General features: G+C 42.1%; 1 protein-coding gene across 1 annotated transcript in view; it reads right to left on the minus strand.

The window, feature by feature from the left end:
- Window positions 1–11,835, minus strand: part of hsf2 (heat shock transcription factor 2) — a 34,403-nt gene extending 22,568 nt beyond the window's left edge. The window contains exons 1-3 of the mRNA XM_055635727.1: window positions 11,667–11,835; window positions 11,306–11,414; window positions 151–278 (exon numbers count right to left, since the gene is read on the minus strand). Of these exons, the coding sequence (XP_055491702.1) occupies window positions 151–278; window positions 11,306–11,414; window positions 11,667–11,759 (330 nt within the window). The 5' untranslated portion in view covers window positions 11,760–11,835. The remainder of the gene's footprint in view (window positions 1–150; window positions 279–11,305; window positions 11,415–11,666) is intronic.
- Between the last annotated feature and the right edge of the window lie 10,081 nt (window positions 11,836–21,916).

The following is a 21,916-nucleotide window of genomic DNA, read 5'->3' on the forward strand; positions in this document are numbered from 1 at the left end:
AATTGCTCTTTCATTAAATTAATGGAATCATGACTGCATGGAAGAAATAAAAACTACATAAAGCATCAACAAATTATTGGGAAACCACAGGCAAAAAGAAAAAAAGACCCAATGCATTTTTCTCAGGACACAGGAAATGGTGGCACTCACCTTTCGTTTTATGTTTTCCAATAAATCATCTTGCCCTTGCTTGAAAAATGGATGTTGAAATTCTACAGGTCCATCACGTTCCTGTTTGACTATGCCACCATCAACATTCAGCACTTTACGAAAGCCATCTAAAAAGCATTCACAGATTTCATCATTAGCGAAAGATTCTTTAACGGTTCAGCAAGTTACTTGCTCCAGATAAATCCAGACTTATACCCACAGTAAAATGAAAAAATGATAGATTAGACACAAACTGATTGAGCTAAGAGAGACAATTGATACCAATCCAAAATCCAATGCAAATCACCAGAAGCTATTTTTCTATAATATTGCTACCGAATCATGACAGCATCAAGAGACGAGTAATATCCAACATGCCATGGCCTACAGGGAGAAGCTGCCGAGCAGGTCCCCATGGCCGAATGCACGACCCAACTGACCACAACCTGCAGGGGGTGGCTGTGGAGTCGACTTCTGCTCAGAGAACCCTGCAGACCAGGGCCTGGAAAGGGGAGCCCGCCGAGTCGAGCCGTGCTCCTCCTCCGAAGACCAGAGGATGGAGCTGGTGAAGACTGCGGTCACAACTGAAGAGCAAGGTCAGTAGGAAGGGAAATTCCTACTGGCCTACCACGCCCTTGTGGTCGGCTGCGTCCCCAGGACACAAAGGTGCACTGGCGATGAGGGAAGGCAGTTCGTTGGTCGACCTGCATGTCCAAGGGAAGGCAACAGCTGGAAATCGACAGCAGCCTGGGGCTTGCTTGGAATGGGCATCACTCAATACAGAGTGTGGGCTGGATTTTAAAAGTGGTGCTAAAACATGGCGCCTCTTGCAGGCAAGAGCAGTAGAATAATTCTGTACAATTTGCTAATCGAGGATGTGCTTAGGTATGGCAATGCTCTACTGGACTGTTTACAAGAAAATAACTTCACTGTGCATTTTAACTTCGCACATGTAACAATAAAAGCACCATTGAACAGTTAAAGAAGAATAGAAAAGTTGGTTGTTCACCTCAAAGATTTAAGAATAAATCTGACAAATATTCAAAATCATTAAGAATTCAGATGAATAATTACTGGTAAAATGGTTCATAACAAAAAGGTAAGATGATCAACAAAATAATTTTTTAATTTACAGCAACTTGGTGCAATATGAAATTGACAAGCAATAAAAGGGAACTAACAGTTCTGTCAAAAAGCTATCAGACTGGACTCCTGTGCCACATTGTGTCGAATCCAATAGCTTTCACAACATCAATTCTCATCATTTACTGCTTGAAATTATGTTGAGAAACAAATGGTTTTGGTGAACTGTCCTTTTAAGATCAATCAATCAGTTTTATTCGTGCTTGCACAAGTGCAAGTGAAATGAATTTGCCAGCAGTGGTACAATGAAAAAGAACACACAAAAACACAATAAAAATTTAACACAAACATCCACCACAGCATTCATCACTGTGGTGGAAGGCACAAAATTTGGCCAGTCCTCCTCCATTGTCCCCCGTGGTTGGGACCTCAACCCTCCGCAGCCCCCGCTGCGGGAGTCCAGATGAGTGAAAGTCAAGGTAAGCTCTGAAACGGTGCCTCCCCCACCGGAGACCGCGGTTTCAGGTTGGTGTAGGCCGCAGGAAGGCGGTCGAAGATGAAGGCAGAGATGGAACATCCATTGTGTATTCGCTGAATCTGGAGTTATCAGCAAACAACCTTATGTTATGAACTGAAATGAAATGTTATGAACTGAAATCAAAACTATAAAAATATTAGTATTATTTACTTTATCGATTTAAGTTGTTGAATCGACAATTAAGTTGCCAACCACCATGTATAATTCAACACAAACAAATCAATGACCTAAAGTGTAGACTGCATGATCACTTCGCTTTATTTAGTGAAGTTCTGTTGTTTAAAATTGATATAGATCTAGTTTACACTAGACAACCGATTCTGAAAAAAATAATCTTCCAGAGAAACTCAGCAGGCAGCACCTGCGGAGAGGAATGGTCAATGTTTTGCGTCGCCATCAGTCTTTCAGCAGCATGTTTTATGGTCCATAGTTGTGGAGATTGGGGTGAGGGGGGTAAGAAAATGGAACACAAAACAGCACAGCATAAGAACCTTCAGCCCACAATATCCACGCTGAACAGGATGCCAAGACCAACTATTATCTACATGCACGTAGTCCAAATCACTCCATTTCCACATGCCTATTCAATAGTCCCTTAAAGCTACTATCGTGTAGTGCCCTCCATAATGTTTGGGACACATGGCTTCACAGGTGTTTGTAATTGCTCAGGTGTGTTTAATTGCCTCCTTAATGCAGGTATAAGGGAGCTCTCAGCACCTAGTCTTTCCATCACCTTTGGAAAGTTTTATTGCTGTTCATCAACATGAGGATCAAAGTTGTGGCAATGAAAGTCAAATAAGCCATTATGAGGCTGAGAAATAAGAATAAAACTGTTAGAGACATCAGCCAAACCTTAGGCTTACCAAAATCAACTGTTTGGAACATCATTAAGAAGAAAGAGAGCACTGGCAAGCTTACTAATCACAAAGGGACTGGCAAGCCAAGGAAGACCCCCACAGCTGATAACAGAAGAATTCCCTCCATAATAAAGAAAAATCCCCACAACACCTGTCCGACAGATCAGAAACACTCTTCAGAAGTCAGGGGTGGGTTTGTCAATGACCATTGTCCGCAGACGACTTCATGAACATGAACAGCATCCAGAGAACCTGCCTCAGAGGGCGGTGGAGGCAGGTTCTCTGGATGCTTTCAAGAGAGAGCTGGATAGGGCTCTTAAAAATAGCGGAGTCAGGGGATATGGGGAGAGGAACGGGGTACTGATTAGGGATGATCAGCCATGATCACATTGAATGGCGGTGCTGGCTCGAAGGGACAAATGGCCTACTCCTGCACCTATTCATTCCAATCGGTTTTCTCCAGTATCACAATGGTTCAGAATTTGCTAATAAAAAAGGCATCAAAACTTCTGTACATGCATAGTCAATTGCAGGTCCATAATTACTCACCGCTATGGCATTTCAGGGTAATATATTATCCTGCTTATTCTTCTTATTTAATTCAAATGATACAGATGTTAATGCAAAGGTATCAATTCCTAATTTCCTCAGATTTGAGGACACAATTAAAAATTCACTATTGTTTTAGGCCTCCTTGTTGGTCTCTGGGATAGTTGGGGCCAACAAGTTAGGCCTTCTGCATGTGAACCAGAAAAGCTCAGGCAATGGGTACCTAGGGTTGGGGAGCCAACACTACCAAAAGTCTAGGCAACTTTCCTCGCTGTCCAAACATCTAGAAGTTTATGTATGCTAAGTTTTAAACTGCAAATGTAAACAATACGATATAACTTTATTTATCCCAGGACGCAAATTGATCTGCCAACAGTCATAAAATCACAAAATACATGAAACACAAAATACATGTCAACAAAATCATTGAACATTAGAAACAAAGCTCCTCATACCAAATCTCAGGAAACCTCTGCATACTTCTCAAAAGAGCATCCATTCACAACTCCTCCTAAATCAGTTTTGTATCGGAGTGGCTATTATCTCCAGTCTTCAATATTGCAAAAGTAAGGAACCTACCACACAGATAATGTATCCAATGATACTAAATAAGTTGAAGTTTATGATTTTTTTCATATTTAGCCTTAACTTAGCAACTTTGTTTGTTTTGCACAAATTTTGAAGTCTTTAAAAGTAGGGCATTGCATTGTTCAATTTATTTTAAGCTATATATATTTGGCATAAATAATAAATCTTTTTTTCAGAGTGCATCTTCTTTGTAAAGGTAAATGACATATAGATCATAAAATGTCTCCACATTACACTCAGGCAGGACTGGTACCCATAACAAAAAAGAGGCAAGTATGCTGATTGTAGATATCCTTTAATATCCACTTTGATAGACTTCAGATCCTTATTAGATAGATAGATAGCCTTTTATTGTCATTCAGACCGAAGTCTTAACTACTAAGATTCAAATTTCTTTGTCCATCCAACTTCACCCAGTGATATTTCTACAAACAGAATACATTACGTCATTTTTCTTTAAACTGTTGATTGCATCTTGAATGTACTCTAGTTAAATATAATTATATACATTTAAATGCTGCAATTGAAAGTAGACTGTAGGGAAACACACGAGTTTAGTGTAGAGGGAAGTACTGTTGCCAAATAAATGTATTTTTTTTAATTGTAATGTAACATCGAAGAAATACAAAGTTTACTAAATCACAGATGGACAGCCTAGACCTTGTGCAATTCCTGCATCATGCAATAAGTTGAAGGCACAAATGACCCTGAAAGCCATGCAAGTGCCTCCAGCTATTTAAACTCAGATAGAGAGTGTTAATTGGAGTCATTGCATGTAATTGAATTTAATTTCTTAAATGGTAATTCCATGAGATGGCAACAGATGAAGTTCAGGATACTAAGTGGAAGGTCATCTACCAGAAAGACATAAGAAATGCAGGAATCTTTAAAATAAATTATTAAATAGCATTCATCAGCAACTGGTGGTGATGACATTATCTTGGAAGCCAGGATGAAACATGGCAACCATGGGAAAATAAACCATATAAGGGTGAAAAATAGGAATTATGAATACAGTAAAAATACAGGTTCTATAGTCAAATAGTTATAGGCTGTGGGCCTAGGAGCTTTTTTCGTTCAGGTCTGTGATCCAACTCACGGAACTACCTAAATTTTTAACATATTGTGCAAAAATATTATATAAATCATACCTGAAACTCGTCAAGACCAAAACCTGCACATTTTTAAGAAATATGAGAAAAACCTCAAATTTCCTGAGTAGCAATTGCCCAATCAATGCACGTTTGACTGAGGGCGGGCACAAATTGACTAATCCCGCGCTCTGTATTAAGGTTGCCAGGCAGCGAGGACCCTGGGATCATGGCAGCCTCTTAATTATATCAAAACAACAGCGAGATTTCTAAGGAATAAAGGTAATTCCTCAAGGTCAACAAAATAGAGAGAGTACAGAGGAGATTTACTAGAATGTTGCCTGGGTTTCAACAACTAAGTTACAGAGATAGGTTAAATAAGTTAGGTCTTTATTCTCTGGAGCGCAGAAGGTTAAGGGGGGACCTGATAGAGGTCTTTAAAATGATCAGAGGGATAGACAGAGTTGATGTGGACAAGCTTTTCCCTTTGAGAATAGGGAAGATTCAAACAAGAGGACACGACTTCAGAATTAAGGGACAGAAGTTTAGGGGTAATATGAGGGGGAACTTCTTTACTCAGAGAGTGGTAGCGGTGTGGAATGAGCTTCCAGTGGAAGTGGTGGAGGCAGGTTCATTGGTATCATTTAAAAATAAATTGGATAGGCATATGGATGAGAAGGGAATGGAGGGTTATGGTATGAGTGCAGGCAGGTGGGACTAAGGGGGAAAAAAAATTTGTTCGGCACGGACTTGTAGGGCCGAGATGGCCTGTTTACGTGCTGTAATTGTTATATGGTTATATGGGTAATGCTCACCTTGCTGATAGTTTTGTTTCTCAATTGATTTATCTTTATAAAGTTATAATGTGAACTGTTAAGTAAAAATGATAAATAACAAATGTACAGCTAGGGTTAGGGTCAGTCAGTCGGTCAATCAGTCGGGCTTGTCGGTAGGCCGATGGATGCTGTGGTGGATCGGTCGGTCTGTTGGGCCATCGGGCCGCCGATAGGTTGTGAGTTAGGCCGGGCCTCTGCCGGGTTGGTGAGTCAGTGGGGTTCAGTAAACGGGGGAATCCACAGGAACCGCACTCACCCATTAATTAGGCTGGTTCAAGAGGACCAGAGCAGCAGTCTCATTAAAAAATACCTCATAATTATATTATTTTTATATAATATAATTATACATAATTACAGTCATATTCACAAGTCATATATATATATATACATATATACACACACATACATACATATATATATAGATGGTATAACAAATGGTTTAGATACTGCAATACAGAAATAGGCTCCCCATGGTGTTATATGGCCATTGGACACTAGATGGCGCTTACTTTTTCGATCTCATTTTCTAATTAGTTTAATTATTTAATGTGCAACTTTTGGCACTGACGAGTTATGACTTCCTTCTCAATTATACTTCATCTAAGTCTGTGCAAAATCTCATGTAGTTCCGAGACATGGGTCATGAAAGTTGATTTCGAGACACATTTTTGATGCTCAGCCCACAGCCTATTATTTCTATAACTGTAAGCCTTGCAAAGCCCAAACAGAAATAGGATGCAGCAAGATAGTACCAGGAGGATACAGAGGGCATCGAAGGAATATTCTTGGGATATTAGTACCAGTTTTGGCAAGAAGCGACATTTCAAGGTGGGTAGGCTGCACTTCATCAACGACCTCATGATTTATTAATCAGGGCTCTCGCTTAACTTTTTTTCCCTGTTGCCAGCCGGGTAACCGTGGCAGCTTTTTAGGTTGCCAAATGAGTTTAGGTGGTCATTTAAGATGGATTGCATGACGTGTGCATTAATGTGCTCGGACAAAGTGCATGGTTACCAGTCTGAATTATGCTCAATGAAGCATTCACATATTATTTCTGCTTCAAATAAAGTCACAAACTAAATATATTCACCAATCAAGACATGATATATACCACAATGACATGTAGCAAAATTATAATACAGTATCTCAACTCTTTTTACACATTGCAATTAATGCAATTTTTATTATTTCTTTCCACTTCCAAACCAAAATGTGGTTGGATTATTCAGCGTATGATCAACGTGTCAATAAATCCTGGACCATGATAAAATATATGCTTAACCATGCACACTACAGATTGATGCAAGCATGTTTTCAGTGAAGGACCGAAAATTATCATGGCCATAGCATGGGTCGTAATTGCTATTGGTACAGAAACACTCTCGCTTCCCACATAATTTATCCACAACAAAATATACAGGTTGCAAGGAATTTTCTAAAGGCATTTTATGATAAAAGCTGTTAAAACTGACCATACCCATCTGACCATGTTAAACAATACACTAACTAACAAGAGATGGCCAAAGGACATAAATGCAGCAAATGTTCTTCTGGTAATATATTTAAAGGTGTCAAGATGCCACATTACCAGATTCAGATTAGATGTATGTGTTGTGAACAGCAATGAAGTTACCCAGTTTGTAAGCAACAAATTAAAAAAAATTGTTGATAACCGCTTTTTGCATCATTCCAACTACAGAATTAACGTTAAAATTTCAACTGAAATATCTCCTGACCAAATCTGTGATGGATATGACTTATTGTAGAAGAAAAACCTGGATAAATCCGACGTATAGTTGTGAATGTTGCTCATTAAATAAGTACAGTACTGATACTCCATATTAACATTGATTTGCCGTTAAAATGAAGTCTGTAATAATATGTCAACGGTAGCAGTGACAATCGAACACTACAGTTTAAAGGAGGGGGAGAGAGAGGGGGGGGGGGAAGAGAGAGAGAGGGGGGGGGGAAGAGAGAGAGAGGGGGGGGGAAAGAGAGAGAGAGGGGGGGGAAGAGAGAGAGAGGGGGTGGGGGGAGGGGGAGGGAAGGAAGGTCAGTGCTCCTCGGGCAATTGAGGCATCATCGCTCACAGGCAGGCACGGAAAGCGCTATCAAAATATGGAGGGGACCGGGGGACAGAATATCTTGGCGGTCGCGCGCGCATGCGCATGCCCACGAGGCTTCGGAGGCCCTGTGAACGGTAATTTCAGCTCAATCCAGCACTAAATGCAGCCCAACTATGGTCATGCATGGACTGATGACATATTTCCCGTAAATCCAGGCCGGGATAACCTGGCGGGACAGACAGTGTTGAGCTGGGTTTAGCGCTGCTTCTCTGAGCTGGCTGTGGGCCTGGGGGCACTGCTCCCGTCTGACTCCCTACGTCTCTGGCCACCCCCGGGCGTGGGCTCTCGGGTGGGGACCTCTCAAAACAGGGGGAGACGTGTGCCCCCCCCCCATCCCTGGATCTCCAACCCTGCCTGTCCATCGCCAAGTGTCGCCGCCAAAGGGGGAGGCAGTTGGGATCTCCTCGCCACCGCCTCCCCTCCTCCTCCAACCAACAGGAAGTTGCGGGGCCAAGCGGTGCAGACGCTTCAGACGGCAGAAGTTCGCCTCCCTCCTCCCGGCTTCGGCGTGCGGGTTTGTTTTGAAAGCGCCGTTGGCATAGTGGCAGCCAGCTGCCGCTAACAGGGCGGGTGGGGGACGGGAGGAGGAGATGGAGCCACGGACGATGTCACCGCTGCTGCCGTAATTCGCTCCGACCCTCAGACACACCACACTTAGTATCTTTCCCACGCATTACAGCCGTCGCCGACACAAAACGTCGCATTCCTTTTCTCTAGAGATGCTGCCCGACCCGCTGAGTTACTCCAGTTTTTTGCGTCTATCTTCGGTATAAACCAGTATCTGCATGTCAAGTCGGGCAAAATGACTCTTTGTTTACATTGCCCGGTGGCACTTTGGGCGGTCAGTGGCACCCGGGCAACCGCTAATTTCGAGCCCTGTTAATGTGGCTGAAGAAAGGTTAGGCATTAGCAGATTGCAAGAGAAGAGAATGTAATGCTGTTGAACTGTAAACAATAGGTATGTAGGATTATGTGCACCAACATTAATCAAAACATAATTCAAAAGCAAAATGTAAGAAATTTGCACATATTTTCTAATACAAGATATTCAGAAACAATAAGGAATGTAAAAGAAAGGAAAAAATGCTAATACCGATTAAATAATAAATTGAAATGGTGGAAAACGATATTCTTAATGCACCAGGAAGGGGATCTATGGGAGTAAAGCACAAATGTTGAAGAAAGTTTTCACAATTGCGCTTATTCAATAATTCACCAAATATAGCAAGAGCTAGAAAGGCATTTCTGCAGGAAAATTACTAGATTATGCAAGAATTGTAGAAAGTTAATATTGGGATTTCAATTAACCCAATATTTATTGGAATAAAAAAAGGGCAAAGATTACTGGTGTAGTTGGATCTGTTCTGGAGAATGAGGTAGGATAATGTCAGTGGAGAACATTTAGGGAACAGTGATCGTAAGGTTTGGATTAATGATGGAGCAAGGATTGATCGGAAATAAAACTTAAATGTAGGATTGTTAACAAACAGAATGAAATGGAATCTGCCCAGAATTAAGTAGAACCAAACACTGTCAGAGCAATGGGTGACTTTGAACAGAAAATGGTTCATTGATGACTAAATACAAAATAAGGTGACAAAGATAATGCTTTTGGTGAACAATTGAAAATGAAGAACAAGGATGGTTAGCTATGGTAGAGAAACAAGTGTGGATACTGCTGAAAGGGTCTCCATAATCTTCCAGCTTTCCCCAAGAAACAAGGAAGACGCACAGACTAGAAAATAGCAAAATGACACGTGTACAAAAAGGGAAATTATTGTTTAATATGTGGTTGAAAAGCTATTAGAAACTATAACCAAGAGGCAAAATAAATAATGTTTTGAGTTCATAAGACAGAACATGATAGGAATGGTTTCGAGGGATATGGGCCAAACTCAGGAAAGTGGGTCTAGCAGAGATAGGGCATTTGGTTAGAACAGACAAGCTGAGCCAACGGGTCTGCTTTCATCCTGTATAACTCTGACTCAGCCCAGACTATCACAGGTACAACTAGCTCATCATCATCATGCCATGCCCTCTTCTTACTGTTACCTTCAGATGGAAGTTACAGAAGCCAGGAGGCCCACACACCTCTAGGTTCATGAACAGCTACTTGTTTACAACTATCAAGTCTTTGAACCAAACTGCAGAGCGGCACAGCTGTTAGAGCTGTTGCACAACACCAGAAACCCAGGTTCAATTCTGATGTCCAGTGCTGTCCAGGTGGAGTTAGCACATTCTCCCTGTGATGTATTGTCTTTCTGCTGACTGGTTAGCACACAAGAAAAGCTTTTCACTGTACTTCAGTACATGTAACAATCGTGCAAATTTCCTCCGGGTGCTCTGGCTTTCTCCCACATCCCAAAGATGTGTAGGTTTGTAGGTTGTAGTGTATAGTGGATGAGAAAGTGGGATAACTAGTGTGAACAGGTTGGTGTGAATGCTTTATCTAAACTAAACTAACCCTAAACTTACCATGGCAACAGAACACAACAGACCTAACATGGAAGGTACACAAAATTGCTGGAGAAACTCAGCGAGTGCAGCAGCATCTATGGAGCGAAGGAGATAGGCAACGTTTCGGGCCGAAACCCCTCTTCCTAACATGGATATGCTTTCTAATTGTATAATTTTGCATTCATGTCTTTTTTTTTTGCAATATTAAATTATACTTTAATTCTACAAGTCAAAAGTGTAAACTTTGTGTTGTCCGAGTCCACATGATTGTGATCAAGTCAAGTCAAGTTTATTCGTCACATACACATATGAGATGTGCAGTGGAATGAAGTGTCAATGCTCGCGGACTTTGTGCAAAAAGACAAACAAACTACAAACAGAATCACATATTCTTTTACATATTAAATATTATGGGCGGAAGGAAAAAGGTTTAGTAAAGTTAGTCCCTGGTGAGATAGTTTAGTCCGAATGGCCTCTGGGAAGAAACTCCTACTGCAAGGAAGAATGTAATTGCACCTACACCTCACCGTATTAGTGCCATGAGAGTAAACTCGACTCGACTAGTTCTACATGCGTGCGAGGAGTAGACACATACAAAATAGGTGCAGGAGGCCATTCGAGCCAGCACCGCCATTCATTGTAATCATGGCTGATCGTCTCCAATCAATAACCCGTGCCTGCCTTCTCCCCATATACCTTGATTTCACCAATTCCTGGAGCTCTATCTAACTCTCTCTTAAATCCATCAGGTGATTTGGCCTCCACTGCCCTCTGTGGCAGGGAATTCCACAATTCCACAACTCTCTGGGTGAAAATGTTTTTTCTCACCTCAGCCCTAAATTACCTCCCCTATATTCTAAGACTGTGGCCCCTGGTTCTGGACTCGCCCAACATTGGGAACATTTTTCCTGCAAGTAAGTTGCGTTTTAAAAATGAAATCGACTCAGGACCTGATTTGATGAGTGAGACCAGGCCTGCCTGCTTGCCTGCCTGGTGCACAAGTCACTAGGTAAAGCGTTTTCACACTTACACATATTCAGCTGCCGGACGAAACTGGCCATGTTGTTGTGCTTAAAGTACTTGGGCAGGATTTCCTTGCAGAACCGCTGCTCGTCCAGAACCAGGAACCCGTGGCCATTCTGCAATGGGAAGGGAAACACAACAGACATGAGCCAGAGACGGGGGATCCTTCTCACCACCACCCCCCACCCAGGGCACCATCATCCGGCAGCACAGACCCGTTGCCCTGTCCGGCTTCACTGCTTTATGCAGCAGCAGCAGCAGCAGCAGCAGAGCCGGGGACCGGGACACGCCGCTTGCTCGGGGAGAGAGGGGGTGGGAACGGCACAGTCCGCACTCAAGGCTGCAATGCGAAGGCGCGGCGCCGTCACCTGGTTCCAGCAGATGAACTCGTTAGTGTCGGGGTCCTCCACCAGGGCCCACAGCTTGGTGAGGAAGGCCGGCACCGCCATCGTCTGCTTCATCCTCACACAGTCGGGTCCGCACCAAAGATCCGCACCGTGACTGGTTCCGGTCCGGCCCGGCCCGGTCCCGCCCGCAAACCGCCGCCGCGCGCGCGCTCCCGCAGGCTCGGCCCCGCGACGCCACACCGTGCTGCGCGGCCCCCACGACGTCACACCGCGCTGCGCGGCCCCCGCGACGTCACACCGCGCTGCGCGGCCCCGCGACGTCACACCGTGCTGCGCGGCCCCGCGACGTCACACCGTGCTGCGCGGCCCCGCGACGTCACACCGTGCTGCGCGGCCCCACGACGTCACACCGCGCTGCGCGGCCCCACGACGTGGGGATCAGGGGGTATGGAGAGAAGGCAAGTACAGGATACTGAGTTGGATGATCAGCCATGATCATATTGAATGGCGGTGCAGGCTCGAAGGGCCGAATGGCCTACTTCTGCATCTATTTTCTATGTTTCTATGAGACCCTTCTTCAGACTGAAAAATTCCCTCTCCATAGATGCTGCCTCATCCGCTGAGTTTCCCCAGCATTTTATGTCTACCCAGGTTTGTAGATGCTGGTTTTACACCGGAGACAGACACCAAAATGCTGGAGTAACTCAGCAGGACAGGCAGCATCTCTGGAGAAAAGGAGCGGGTGACATTTCTGGGACGAGACCATTCTGCAGACTGAGACTCAGAGGAAAGGGAAACGATGTATGTAATAGTAGCAATGTTACAAAATTTTGAGATTTTAAAAATCAAGTCTGCAATTTATCCCATCAGATAAAGCATAACAATAAGTTTAATTTGACACCAAATTCACTTTCATATCTCAAGTATTAAAAAAGTTATGGCCATTTTCATACTCGGAAATTAGCATCTTGTTCCCTATTGATTTTCAATGGACATTACAAAAAGCTGTGATCTTGGATAGTCAAAAGCCCATTTCTTAAGGAAAGATTAACATTTTTAAATAGCCTAAGTGTCCAAAGATTATTCACAAATAATTCACAATATAACATGATTTTTATATCTAATTTACATTAATTTATAGGCCAAATGGAAGGAATTTAGTGTTCAATTGCTGTAAATAAATGCCCATTTAAATCGGCTTTCTAGTGGGTTCCTGAGAACGCGCTGGTTTAGAACGTTCACATCGCGCTGGATTAGTGCCCTCAAATGCCGAGAAAAATACTGCGGGATATAAAAAGCCCAAAATGAACTACTCGCTATAGATAACTTGATATACAGGGTTATATACATGCCCCATTTAATGTAAAAATAAGGTACATACCTTTAATTGTTTGCTTTATAAAACCCTGGGGCTGCGAGAGGTTGCGGAGTGAGACAGTAATTTTAAAACTATTATATCTATTATTCGAGGCCTATAAAACTAATAATACCTTTTGCGACCGGGTCTTGCAGCGATTTTTCGTTAATGATTTACTAGGCTGAACATCTGCGATTGGAACAGCCTAATAAAAATCGCGTTTTAAACCCGCCCCCTCCAAACAGCGCCAAAATCGCGGACATGGCTTTGGGCAGATTCCCAATGACGATTCAGGTAGGTTTTGTAACATACCTAGTAATAGTTGGTGATGTCGAGAGATAGAGTGATACAGTGAGAAAACAGGCCCTTCGGCCCAATTTGCCCACACCAACCAACAATGTCCCAGCTACACTCAGTACCACGTGCCAACATTTAGTCCATATCCCTCCAAACCTGTCCTATCCATGTACCTGTCTAACTGTTTCTTAAATATCGGAGTAGTCCTTTCCTCAACTACTTCCTCTGGCAGCTTGTCCCATACACCCATCACCCTTTGTGTGAAAAGGTTACCCCTCTGATTTCTATTAAATCTTTTCCCCTTCACCTTAAACCTGTGTTCCCTGGTCCTTGATTCACCTACTCTGGGCAAGAAACTCTGTGCATCTACCCGATCTATTCCTCTCATGATTTTATACACCTCAATATGATCACCCAAGTGAAGACAAATGTAGGTCCCTTACAATCAGTGACAGATGGATTTATAACGGGAAACAAGGAAATCGCAGAACAGTTAAATAATTACTTTGGTTCTGTCTTCACTTAGGAAGACACAAACAATCTCCCAAAAATACTAGGGGACCAAGGATCTAGTGGGAGGGTGGAACTGAAGGGAATCCATATTAGTCAAGAAATGGTGTTAGGTAAACTGTTGGTACTGAAGGCAGATAAATCCCCAGGGTCTGATGGTCTGCATCCCAGAGTACTCAAGAAGGTGGCCCTAGAAATCGTGGATGCATTGGTGATCATTTTCCAATGTTCTCTCGACTCTGGGTCAGTTCCTGTGGACTGGAGGATAGCCAATGCAACCCCACTTTTTAAAGAAAGGAGGGAGAGAGGTAACGGGGAATTATAGACCAGTTAACCTTACATTGGTAGTGGGGAAGATGCTTGGGTCAATTGTTAAAGATGTTATAGCAGCGCATTTTGAAAACAGTGACAGGATTGATCAAAGTCAGCATGGATTTATGAAGGGGAAATTATGCTTGACAAATCTGGAATTTTTTGAGGATGTAACAAGTAGAGTGGATATGGGAGAGCCAGTGGATGTGGTGTATCTGGACTTTAAAAAAAGCTTTTGACAAGGTCCCACACTAGAGATTAGTCTGCAAAATTAGAACACATGGTATTGGGGGTAGGGTATTGACATGGATAGAGAACTGGTTGCCAGACAGGAAGCAAAGAGTAGGAATTAATGGGTCCTTTTCAGAATGGCAGGCAGTGAGTGGGGTGCCGCAAGGCTCGGTACTGTTCTTAATATATTAATTATAATATATATTAACGACTGAGATGAGGGAATTAAATGTGACATCTCCAAGTTTGCAGATGACACAAAGCTGGGTGGTGATGTGAGCTGTGATGAGGATGATATGAGGCTGCAGGTTGACTTGGATAGGTTGGGTGAGTGGGCAGATGCATGGCAGGTGCAGTATAATGTGCATACATGTGACGTTATTCACTTTGGTGGCAAGAACAGGAAGGCAGATTATTATCTGAATGGTGTCAGGTTAGCAAAAGGGGAGGTGCAACGAGACCTGGGTGTGCTTGTACATTAGTTGCTGAAAGTAAGCTTGCAGGTACAGCAGGCAGTGATGAAAGCTAATGGCCTGTTGGCCTTCATCGCCAGAGGATTTGAGTTTAGGAGCAAGGAGGTCCTACTGAAGAAGGGTTTCGGCCCGAAACGTTGCCTATTTCCTTCGCTCCATAGATGCTGCTGCACCCACTGAGTTTCTCCAGCTTTTTTGTGTAACCTCCGAGGTCCTACTGCAGTTGTGAGACCGCACCTGGAGTATTGTGTGCAATTTTGGTCTCCTAACTTGAGGAGGACATTATAGCTATTTAGTGAGTGCAGCGTAGGTTCACTAGGTTAATTCTCGGGATGGCGGGACTGACATATGATGAAAGAATGGGTCGACTGGTCTTGTATTCACTGGAATTTAGGATGAGAGGGGATCTTATAGAAAGATTTAAAATTCTTGAAGGATTGGACAGGCTAGATGCAGGAAAAATGTTCCCGACATTGGGGGAGTCCAGAACCAGGGATCACAGTTTAAGAATATGGGGGAGGCCATTTACGACTGAGATGAGGAAAAACCTATTTACGCAGAGAGTTGTGAATCTGTGGAATTCTCTGCCACAGAAGACAGTGGAGGCAAATTCACTGGATATTTTCAAGAGAGAGTAAGGTTTAGCTCTTAGAACTAAAGGAATCAAGGGGTATGGGGAAAAAGCAGGAATGGGGTACTGATTTTAGATGATCAGCCATGTTCATATTGAATGGCAGTGCTGGCTCGAAGGCCCGAATGGCCTGCTCCTGCACCTATTGTCTATGTATCTCCGTATCTCCGACAATGAGACTGAACAAGACAACTTTGAAGCTGGTATGACTTGGGTGGGGAGAGGGATTGTTGGGGTTACTTGAACTTAGAGAAATCAATATTCATACCACTGGGTTGTAAGCTGCCCAAGCAAAATATGAGATGCTGTTCCTCCAATTTGTGATTGGCCTCACTTTAACAATGGAGATGCCTAGGACAGAAAGGTCACTGTGGGAATGGGATGATGAATTAAAGTGTTTAAGAAATAAACTGCAGATGCTGGAAAATCGAAGGAGACATGTGTGAGAGCCTTATCTATGATGGGAGAGGGGAACCCTCGTTCCTTAAAAATGACGATACCTCGGATGTCCTGGTATGGACCACCTCATCTTGGGCGCAGATGCCACATAGACGGAGAAAATGGGAGTAGGGGTTAAAATCTTTTTAGGAAGCAAGGTGGGAAGAAATGTAGTCTTGATAGTTGTGGGAGTCAGTAGGTTTATGGTAGATGTTTAAGAAAGAACTGCAGATGCTGGAACAATTGAAGTAGGACAAAAAATGCTGGAGAAACTCAGCGGGCGAGACAGCATCTATGAAGAGAAGGAATAGGCGACGTTTCGGGTTGAGACTTTTCTTCACTGATGAAGTAAAGGTGATGTAGTATGGATTATAGTAGATGTCATTTGATAGTCTATCTCCTGTGATGAAGACGGTGAGATCAAGAAAGTGGAGGGAGATGTCGGAGATAGTCCAAATGAATTTGAGTGCAGAATGTAAATTGGTGGTGAAGTTAATTAAGTCCATGAGTTCTGCAGGGGTACAGGAGGTAGCACTGATATGCAGTCATCAATGTAACAGAGATAGAGTGTACGCCTGGAACAGGGTTGTTCAATGTATCGTACATAGAGCCAGGAATTGCTGGGGCCCATTCGCATGCCCATAGCTACGCCTTTGATTTGGAGGGCTGAGGGATAGGGATGATGTGGAAAGGAGCCTTGAGAGAGAAGAAGCATGAAGGGCTAGAAGGGGCTGGAATGAAAGAAGAGGTGGTATAATTTGGCATATGAAAGGGTGGGTGGGGTAATTAGAGTTTGGGGGGTTTGGCTGAATGAAGTGATGTGGTCAACATGATACTGATGTTGAGTAAGGGATGAAGTAGTAGAAGATGCAGAAGTGGGGTATCGCAAAATAGAGGAGAGATAAAATCTGCATGAGTTTTGATTAAATAATTAAGGAGAACATGCCTTCACTGATCTTGTTCAAACCATTACTTTTAATTGTCGGCTTTGTCCAATTCAAAAAGCCACATTTTCTAACTTCATTCTGTTTTTTTTTTCTTCAAATTCAAACTCATCCAGTTTTCTTTACCTTCTTCCAAATATATTTGCCTTCAATCACAACTTTATTCTTGTCCTATTCCTGCTGCTGTATATGTGAGTGGGAACTAATTACTTCTAACTTGTATTTGCTGTGCAGAATTATATATATGAACGCAAAAGGAATTGCACAGCAGAAGCCTGATAACAACAGCCAAGACTGCCTGCTCATTTACCTCTGAAACATAAAATCAAATGTCAATAATTTTGAACAACATATTTAACATATATATATCTGCAAAAGCTACTCAAGGCAATATTTTAGTACCATACATTGACAGGAACTTGCACTTGCATGAGCAAAATCATATTGCAGAATGTTCCTGGTTTGCTATGTCCCTACCACCAGGTTTGATGGATTTAAAAATAATTATAAGTGTTAAACGAGAGTGAAATTGTTTGTAAAAAGACACTTACATTGTAATCCATAGGTCTACGATCCCCAGTGAAATAACTTTGGTTTCAGATCCAAGAATTTTAAAGCTCAGTAATCTCAGGAATATAAGGACCTACTGCCATTCTCCATGTTAAGCACTCCTGCAAGGTATATTTATAGATTCTGCATTCTGAATCTGTCATCAAGTTCAGTAGCTGTACCCCTAAGTCCAGTGAAATAACTGCATTTCAAGGAAAGCTTGGTTTCCTGAACAGTGATTGGATGTACCCAAAATAGCCTAATAACATGTAAAGCCTGAGTTGTTCACATTATTATAGTGAATAGTCACTGGAATAATCAATTGGAAGCTTTGATATAAAATCAGCTGTTAAACATGCTACTAAGCAAAATCTATGTTCTTGAACAACTATGCCCTCTGCTGACAGACTTAAACACATTCAAAATAATAAACTGCAAATGCTGGAAAGTGGAAATAAAAACATAAAATGCCAAATACATTCAACAGGTCGGGCATCATCTGTGAAGTGAGAAACAGAGTTAAGGTTTCAGACTGATACTTATTCAGTGATTAACTGCACTTTGGAGAAAAAATATGCCATACTTGTTTTATACATTCAGCCCTGACAATGGAGCACAGAGCAGGACACTGCCACCTCCGAGGCTCCACCACCACTGTCGAGGCTCCACCTCTGCTGAGGCCCCACCACTGCAACCAAGACTCAAGGCCACCGAGGCTCCATTGGTCCAGACAGGCTTCGCTGCCTCGCTTTTCCGCGGCCTCCTGGGAAGTGTCTGCCACTGCCTGATTAGCACCTGATAGATGGTTATTCACTATAGCTCAATCTGGCTGGCAATTTCAATAGACAATAGACAATAGGTGCAGGAGTTGACCATTTGGCCCTTCAAGCCAGATGGTCAACGTGGTCATGGCTGATCATCCCCAAACAATACCCCGTTCCTGCCTTCTCCCCATATCCCCTGACTGCCGCTATTTTTAAGAGGCCTATCTAGCTCTCTCTTGAAAGCATCCAGAGAACTTGCCTCCACCACCCTCTGAGGCAGAGAATTCCACAGACTCACCACTCGCTGTGAGAAAAAGTGTTTCCTCGTCTCCATTCTAAATGGCTTACTCCTTATTCTTAAACTGTGCCCCTGGTTCTGGACTCCCCCAACATCGCGAACATGTTTTCTGCCTCTAGCGTGTTCAAACCCTTTACCATCTTATATGTTTCAATGATATTGCCTCTCATCCTTCTAAACTCCAGAGTGTACAAGCCCAGCTGCTCCATTCTCTCAGTATACGACAGTCCCGCCATCCCGGAAATTAACCTTGTAAACCTACGCTGCACTCCCTCAATAGCAAGAATGTTCTTCCTCAAATTAGGGGACCAAAACTGCACACAGTACTCCAGGTATGGTCTCATTAGGGCTCTGTACAACTGCAGAAGGACCTCTTTGCGCCTATATTTGATTAATCTTGTTATACAGGCCAACATGCCATTCGCTTTCTTCACTGCCTGCTGTACCTGCATGCTTACTTTCATAGACTGATGTACAACGACCCCCCAGATCCCGTTGTACTTCCCCTTTTCCCAACGACGCCATTTAGATAGTAATCTGCCTTCCTGTTTTTGCTACCAAAGTGTATAACCTCACATTTATCCGCATTAAACTTCATCTGCCATGCATGTGCCCACTCCCCCAACCTGTCTAAGTCACCTTGCATTCTCATAGCATCCTCCTCACAGTTCACACTGCCACCCAGCTTTGTGTCATCTGCAAATTTGCTAATGTTACTTTGAATCCCCTCATCCAAATCATTGATGTATATTGTAAATAGCTGCGGTCCCAGCACCAAGACTTTCCTGCTGCAGTATATGAGAAGAGCAACTATGTGACCTCTGATTTCAGTATAATTCTGGATCCCCTTAGAAATTAACCATCAAAAGCAAACTTAAATGTTATCATCAACTCACTTCAGGTCTAGGATTTAGAAACTGTTTTCTTCTATTTGAGCTTCCCAATATATTTTTGTAATATATGTAATAATGTATGTAATATTTTTGCCTGGTTGGATTCCAGGTGAGATTCCATGCCCTTTCTGATCAGATCTATTATCAACGCTGAAAATTAATGTTGGTAAATTACAGATATTTTTCATCATTTTTTATTCATACTATTAAATCAAAAATGTAAGCAACTTGAATGCTTCAGTAGAATAGGTTTTGAACATTTGTACACGGGCACTTAAATTATCAATGCATAGAAAGCTGAAGAGCAAATGTGAATAAATCGGACTAGGACAATTTGATAAGTACAATGGTCAGCATGGACATGGTAGGCAGAAGGACGTTTTGCTGTGTTTTACAGCCCTATGACTAAATTCTGACAGGTTAATTACTTAGTGTTTTCAATTTTAAAGAAGGCTTACGTTCCCTAGTCTTCTTCTATTGGTGGTTACTGGCTACTGGTCAGTCTGATTTCATGTGAAAATGTTGGTAGTTTCATGCCAGGAGATTTGCCAATGTGTCTGAACACAGAAGCCTGAAGTTGCTAATATGTGTTGGCCTGTGTTTTCACGACTAAACTCCATTAACACGTGTTAACCAGTATTTTCACGACTAAGCTCTGTGTAACAGAGGAGCACAAAGTTATGGCAATTCCCAGTAGTTGCCCTGTAGAATCTGCATTAACAGGTTAGACCTGAAACTGAGAGTTCTTCACCACAATTTCAATGAAGAAGAAGAGGTGGGAAGGTTTATGGTAACTTGATATTTGTAGATAAGGTGGATGGTCACAGTTAATTTTCCCAGGGCAGAAAAGTGTATAACTAAAGGCCATAGCTTTAAAGTGAGAAGGGAAAGGTTTATGAAGGACCTAATGGGAATGCTTTTCCACACAAAGGGTGGTAGGTAAATGAAACAAGCTGTCAGAGAAAATGGTGGAGATGGGTATAATTATAATGTTTAAAGGGCATTTAGATAGGTTTGTGGATGGGGAAGTTTGGAGGGCTCTGGCCAAATGCAGATAACTGGGACTAGCTCAGGTAGGCACCTTGGTTAGCATGAATGAGTTGAGCTGAAGGATAAGTTTTGTGATGCATGACTTTCTGATTCTAAATTACCTTCCAAAGTCCTGGGTAACCAATCCACTCCTTTGATAATGGAATGCTTTTGCATTAAGTCTAATCTGGCACAAATGCAGAGGACAGATTCCCCAGGATAAATGAAAACAAGAAAGCTGGGAGAATTTAGCAGGTCAAGCAGCATCAGCCAGAAAGACGGAGGTAACTATTTCCAGCAACTACAATTTATTTTTGCTTTTCTACAACACAGATTCAAGGGGATAAAACAGTTTATAGATCATTAACTGGATTAAAAAATAAATAAAATAATAATAATAATAATAACTGGATTATGAGAACAGTCTAAAAGGAGACCACAATTACCAAGTCCCCATTGGACACCTGTTAGGAAAAGTGAAAGGTCTGAAGTCAAGCAGCAGCTCTGAATCTTAGACACTTGCTCAGGGAAATGCTGGCAGTTAAACATGGACATCCCAGTGTTGGTCAGTCCACTAACTGAATGAATAAAAATCGATTATTAAAGAGACAAATGTTGCATAATTGATCTTGCTTAGAAAAAGAAAAAAAGCTATTTGTAGTTTTTGTGGATGAAAAATAAAAAGGATATTTCCTTTATACTGTGAATGGCCTTCTCTTTTTTAATGCGTTTCTGTGGATGTTTCATTAACCAAGTTGCAAATAATAGTAAATTCTTTTTTGCGAATTTCAAATAGTAGCTGTTCAGAGTATTTTTCTTTTTTTTTCTTGCAGAAATTAACATTTCATTGTTTTATCTATTTAAATATATTTGTAGTTGTCACTGTGGTCTTATCACAGTATACATGTGGTCTTTCACAATACATTACAATCATTCCTTGCTGGGTCTTTCTAGGAATTTCATTTTGGGAAGGGAACAAAGCTAATAGAGCTAAGGCTTCAAGTTCAAGTTCAAGTGAGTTTATTGTCATGTGTCCCTGTATAAGACAATGAAATTCTTGCTTTGCTTAAGCACACAGAAAATAGTAGGCATTTACTACAAAACAGATAAATGTGTCCACCATGATATAAATATATACACACATGAATAAATAAACTGACAGAGTAAATGGAAAGACACACAAAATAGGAGCCACTGGTACGCTCACATAGAGATAATAAGGTGAGCACAATATACAAGCCGTTCTCTGAAAACCCATATTTAAGAAAGTTCCAATTCTCAGAGGCATCAAAGAATTGTGTGAAAATTTGCAGCTATTAGCCAAAGCTAGGGCAAACATGCCCAATGTAATATGCTTCATTGAAAATATGAGCTTTTTACCTTTATAAAGGCTTTCCTCCCACATGGAAAATCCCACAGTCACACAGGTCAGCTCAGTTTCCAGAACGTGCATGCATTAAACATACCCAGGTGCCATGCTCAGCAGAACATGTCTTTACTCAAAGAATATCAGGAAACAAAGTAGGTCTTTGGAGATTTGCCCAT

The sequence above is a fragment of the Leucoraja erinacea genome, chromosome 5, assembly GCF_028641065.1.
Source record: "Leucoraja erinacea ecotype New England chromosome 5, Leri_hhj_1, whole genome shotgun sequence".
Taxonomy (NCBI): domain Eukaryota; kingdom Metazoa; phylum Chordata; class Chondrichthyes; order Rajiformes; family Rajidae; genus Leucoraja; species Leucoraja erinaceus.